Source organism: Eurypyga helias, unplaced genomic scaffold (assembly GCF_000690775.1).
Source record: "Eurypyga helias isolate BGI_N326 unplaced genomic scaffold, ASM69077v1 scaffold9788, whole genome shotgun sequence".
Classification (NCBI taxonomy): domain Eukaryota; kingdom Metazoa; phylum Chordata; class Aves; order Eurypygiformes; family Eurypygidae; genus Eurypyga; species Eurypyga helias.
In genome coordinates, this window is record NW_010266335.1 from 1 (window position 1) to 5,933 (window position 5,933).

General features: G+C 44.5%; 1 protein-coding gene across 1 annotated transcript in view; it reads left to right on the forward strand.

Moving 5' to 3' along the window:
- Positions 1-2,073: 2,073 nt before the first annotated feature.
- LOC104513617 (vacuolar protein sorting-associated protein 4B) overlaps positions 2,074-5,933 on the forward strand; it is a gene marked incomplete at its 5' end in the record, with an annotated part of 18,165 nt that continues 14,305 nt past the window's right edge. The window contains 3 exons of the mRNA XM_010157035.1: positions 2,074-2,416; positions 3,809-3,959; positions 5,220-5,287. Of these exons, the coding sequence (XP_010155337.1) occupies positions 2,074-2,416; positions 3,809-3,959; positions 5,220-5,287 (562 nt within the window). The remainder of the gene's footprint in view (positions 2,417-3,808; positions 3,960-5,219; positions 5,288-5,933) is intronic.

The window sequence follows — 5,933 nt, forward strand, 5'->3', positions numbered from 1 at the left end:
GAGAGGGGACCGGGACCTGCCGGGCAGGCGGTCCCGCCAGTCCCGCGGGACGCTGGAGCCTGATGTCCGCACGGGAACGAACCTCTGTTGCCTCTTGTGGTCTAGACACATGGTTTGGCTTCCGTTTTTTCTAAGGCTGCTGGCTGCGGGAAATCCTTCCCTGCTCCGTTTTACTGTTTGTCTCACAAAAAAAACGAGGGTTTTCCGTTAACCCTCGGCTAGGGCGGTGTAATTGGTTCTGGGGCTGGTTGGCAACAGAGATCCAGAAACGACCTGTGTTAAAAGTAATTGACTGTTTTGAGCCAGGATCCAGGAATCGTTGGACTGTTCAGTGGTAATTTAATTCACTAACTTAAGACCCTCAAGAAGAAAGCAACTTCTTTTTGGATTAGTTTTTGCTTTTTTTGCTGGATTTGAATGATGCACAGAGGGGCCAGACAGAGCCTGCACCAGGTGAGCAGCAAGGGGAGGACGGCCCATTCTTATGTGGCAAACTGCTTCTCAGCTCATGGCTTCTCCAGAAAGGGAAGACTAAGTTCTGCTCGAAGAAACAGATGCTCACAGTGTTCCAGCGCTTGCCGCAGCAGAGCTGTAGAGTCTGCTTTATCAGGTCGTTGTTTAAAAATAAATTACCTGTTGATTTTGGGTAGACATGGTGAGATAATCTTTGCTTACAAGACAGCAACACAAAGCAGTAAAATGAGAGGTTTTTCTGTCTGTTCTTTCATGGCTACTGTTTGTTAGCTTCGTTTTGCCCCAGACACATCAGAGTGTCCAGAGAGTGGCAAGAGCACCTGTACTGGAATGTCTAATGAGCACTCCTTGCTGCAGTCAAAGCTCTCCACCTTGCTCCCTGACATCACCCTAATCATCTTGAGCATCCTGACCAAGCTTAGGAAAAGAAATTGATTGAATGTGGAAAAGTACACATGGGGCTATAGATTAAGTTCATGTTGGTTAACCCTGGACAACCAAATACCTTCTTTTGAACTTGTATGAACTAGTCGTTCAAACTGACAGTTTTAATTGTCCTGAGGAGGTGTAGGCATTTCAAGGAGCAGACTGTAATAAAAGGTAATAAGCACTTAAGAGCGAAGGAATAACGGGGATACCAATAAATCCACAGGCCAGGGTATGCAGTACGATGGCTTCGATCACAGTTGGTTTTATTTGAAATGAGCTTGGCAAACAAATTAAAAATCCATCCGGAACTTGTAGAACTTTTCTTGATGCTCGTGATTTGGGTGTGTTTTCTGTCTAGTGGGTTGTTTTTGGGGTTTTTTTCCCCTCTTAATGGAGTGGTAATTAGTTTCTCACTTGTCTATCAAGAAGCTAAACCCTTCTAGAGAAGCCAAACAGTCAGCCTTGGAAGAGGTCTCACAGCATAGGATTGGACGAGTGATAGTCCTAGTTTCAGTGCATTGTGATCGCCTACTTCTGTATTGAGGATGCTGTTGACAGTTAACTGATGTCATCAGTCATAGTGCAAAGTGCCTGGGTCTGTGATTAATAAAAACTTAGGGTGGATTTCCAAACCTTTCCATAATAACCTCTTCAGGGGGCTGAAGCACCTCTGCTACGGGGACAGGCTGAGAGAGTTGGGCTTGTTCAGCCTGGAGAAGAGAAGGCTCCGGGGAGACCTCATTGCACCTTCCAGTACCTGAAGGGGCTACAAGGAAGCTGGGGGGGACTTTTTACAAGGGCCTGTAGCGACAGGACAAGGGGTAACGGGTTTAAATTGAAAGCGGGGAGGTCTAGATTAGATATCAGGAAGAAGTTCTTCCTGGAGAGGGTGTTGAGGCACTGGAACAGGTTGCCCAGAGAAGCTGTGGATGCCCCATCCCTGGAAGTGTTCAAGGCCAGGCTGGATGAGGCTTTGAGCAACCTGGTCTAGTGGAAGGTGTCCCTGCCCATGGCAGGGGGGTTGGAACTAGATGGTCTTTAAGGTCCTTTCCAACCCAAACCATTCTGTGATTCTATGATAATAGATGCAAGAGATTGGTAAGGAAAACTCCATAGGCGAGCCAGTAGTGGTTCCAGCTTAGCACACAAAAGCTTGTTCCTCTCACTTAGGCTTCTTCGTGCGCCAACAAATGTCAGCAGTCTGTTAATCCCTGTTCACGGAAGGACAGAAAGTGTCCTGTGCAGAGCACCACCGAAAACTTGAAGTCAGTTGCCTTCAACTTCTGGCAGCAAATGCTGAAGAGCAGGAAATCAAAAAACAGTCAGAGCAGCAGCTTAAAATGTCTCTTGGATCGTGCAAAACGCTCTCGCGCAGCATTTCATTATTTGCTTGTGTTACAGAAAGCCATAGACCTCGCTAGCAAGGCAGCGCAAGAAGATAAGGCGGGAAACTACGAGGAAGCCTTCTACTTGTACCAGCAAGCTGTGCAGTATTTTCTCCATGTTGTTAAATGTAAGTGTAATGCGTTGGGTGAGTAAGTGGAGTTCAGTGGTCAGATTGCACAATCTCCTATGTTGACATCAGCATTTAAATTTTCGCTTTCATCATCAGGTGATGCTTGCTAGTTGTCATTTGACTGAGGTGGGGTGTTTTGCAGCATTTGCCTTTACTGTGTTGTGTGCTTGCTCTGTTCTTGTAAGAAGTCAGAATACTTTTTACTTGTGTTTTAGTTACGTTTTTTGTAATGCAGGGAGGCAGGGTTGGCTGCCTCTCCTCTGGACTTGTGTAGCAATGTTTCGGGCTGGCCACTGGCGCACCAGGAAGTGGGACAATAAGTGCTGGGATCCCCATGTTCCTGCTGCGCTGAAAACCACGTGTTGCACAGGAAGCCTTTGTTGTATCTGCAGGGCGTTTTTGGCTCCTTAACTCGTGCTGCTTGCCTTTCTGAAACCTCTCTGCTGGCATTTTTTGCTCCTAATGTCATAGTCTTGCTGTTCGTGTTGGCCAAGAGAATGTATGAGGTGGACTTGTATGTTGTGATTTTCAGTTTCCATATTCTCCTAGTTACTATTTTACGCCTTTCTCTTCACGCTTCTGTGTACCTTTGGCGTCATGCCCAGTGTCTGCATGCAAGGAGTGCCCTTTCTTAATGTAGGTACAGCCTTAATCTAAGTGGGCTAGGGTTGTTCACCTGACAGAATTGCATGTACAGACCTCTGTGATTTGAAAAAAAACAGTGTTTTCTTTAGACTCACTTAGGATAATTTGTGTTTATCACTTCTTACCCATTCATGTCTTACGGACTTTATCAGAATATCAATTTCTGTGCTTTTTAACAATACTGATGTGCTTTTGGAAGCTTAACATGTAAGCCTCAGGTGTTAAATTTTGACTGCAGATTTGAAATACTGTAATAGTGACCAAGAGAACAATGTGGCTGTTGAATCACGCTTAACTCTTTCATATGTTTTATGTCATCTTTTTTCTATGATGTGAACATCTTTTAAAATTCACAGGTTATAGAAAAATAAAGTATGTTTCTAAATAAAAATTGCTCAGGTCAAGCCGCTTCTTGATGAGCTATTTCAGAAAAGGATTTATTGAGACTGCGTGTAGCAGCTTGAAAGGCTGAGTGCACCATTGTCCTTAATCCTTTACAGTCAAATTTTAAGCTAAAGCAGTGTTTCAGTGTATATTTGATTTCTAGTACGTGATTACATTCCTCCTGTCACTTCATTCTGTGGTGTAGTGGAAAAATGGGTAGTTGAGGTGTTTGGTCATGTGGTGAGCCTTGAGAGGGATATGTTAATAAGTTATAAAGAAGACAGAGATTTAGCCTTGTTTTCTGATTGATGGACGTGTGTTTTGCTGTTAACAACACATTGTTTCTCTTCAAACCCTTAGATGAAACGCAGGTTTCAAAAGCAAAACAGAGCATTAGAACGAAATGTAAAGAATACTTGGACAGAGCAGAAGAGCTGAAAGAATATCTGAAAAAGAGAGGAAAAACTGCACCAAAACCTGTTAAAGAATCTGGTCCTACTGATGGAAAAGGGTATGTTTTTGGAGAAGGTAAAGCAGAATACTTCCTGAACTCGGCTTATTCTAAAATTCAGCTCTTCACAGATGATTTTAACTAGCATTTTGGAAATGCTTCAGAAGACTGCTAGTGCTGAAATACGGTGGTCCAATGAAAGAAAAATAACCTGAATTAGCATCAGAGGCATTTCTGTGCCCATTTGCTGAAATATGGGAACCTTTGCATAGGAAATTCACTGAAGATTGAAAGCGGTTTCAGACTAACACGTGCTTGTCGGATTGGATGCCAACGAGCCCAGTGACCCGTAGCATTTTTCTACATGTAAATACTTATTAACTAGAAAATCAGTTCAGTCTGATGATTACTGTGGCCCGAATTTGTTCTGTCTCACGCTTGATAAGAGGCGCAAAGCCGTACGTAGGGTGAAGGTCTGTAAGACGGATGGAATCACTCTGGTGCTTTGCTCCTGCCGAGTCTTTCCGCTGCTTTCCCGTTATCAGATTTGGGTTTCACTTTGCGTATCGGAGCCAAAGAAGCAGACCCCCTTTTGCATTTGCCACTACCTTTGTAGGGATAGGAGAGAGGAAGAGTTCAGGATCCCTCCTCATGGTGTTGCCCTTTCTAGCAGTTCCGAACAGCTAGAGTTGCTCAGTTGTCTCTTGAACCTTCGTGTGATTTTCAGTCTCCTTCGTTGTCTGCTTGTCTCATCAGTTTCATTTTTTGAGCTGTCCTGTGTTCTGCTGGTTTACAGTAGAAGGAATCGAGAGGCTCACAGAGGCTGCCTGCATTTTCATGACCTCCACTCCAATTGTTCACCAACTAGTCTCTTTCTCCTTCTTCAACTTCCGGTTTCCTTTGCTCTGACAAGGCAAGGGTGTAGAGTTTCATAGCACTGGATGGAATTGGCAGAGTTCAGTTGCAATTCCAGACGGGGGATAAGTGCAAATGTCTACAAATAAAACATCTCAGTGCTTCCGTGTCACTCGACGCGAGGACTTTTGTTTCCTAAGGCTGGCTCAAGGCACGTACAAGCCTGTAAAGAGAGCTCCGACCCCTAGGAGGAAGTTGAGATGGTGAGGAGGGTGAATTGGAAAGAACGTGGTGTAGAAGAGCAGGAGTACAATGATGTAAACTTGTAGAGAACTGAAAGCACCTCGAGGTTTCTGTCATTCCTCAGGCTGCTGGGTTTTCTGCTTTTTGCATTCTGATTTTTATCTTTAGAGAGCAGTCTTTTTTTCTTGTATTTGAACATTTTTTCTCTTATTTCCAAATCAGGAATGACAGCGATGGGGAAGGGGAGTCAGAGGATCCTGAAAAAAAGAAGCTACAAAATCAGCTTCAAGGTAATTTTGAAGCATCCTTTTCCTTAAATAAAGGTGACTTCAGTCAAGCAAATTCCTATAGTTTTGACAACTATATCTTATGTATTAAGTTACTGTTTGTAAGTGGCTCAACTAGTATGTAGTCTTCATGTCCAAAAGGATATTCTTTATGGAAATAGGGCTTTCTGTGTCATGAAATGATACCGTGACTGTTGGAACTTATCTCCTGTACCCTGTGCTTCCTCTTAAAATTGTACCACTTATCAGGATAGCATTTTCCAACAGGAAAGAGACTAAGGTAGCAGACATCCTGGGCTGTATCCAGAGAAGTGTGGCCAGCAGGTCGAGGGAGGGGATTCTCCCCCTCTACTCTGCTCTGGTGAGACCCCACCTGGAGTGCTGCATCCAGCTGTGGAACCCACAACAGCGAAAGGATATCGACTGGTTGGAGCGAGTCCAGAGGAGGCTACGAAGATGCTCAGAGGGCTGGAGCACCTCTCCTATGATGAAAGGCTGTGAGAGTTGGACTTGTTCAGCCTAGAGAAGAGAAGGCTCCGGGGAGACTTTATGCAGCTTTCCAGTACCTGAAGGGGCTACAAGAAAGCTGCAGGGGGGACTTTTTACAAGGGTCTGTAGTGACAGGACAAGGGGGGATGGGGTTGAATTG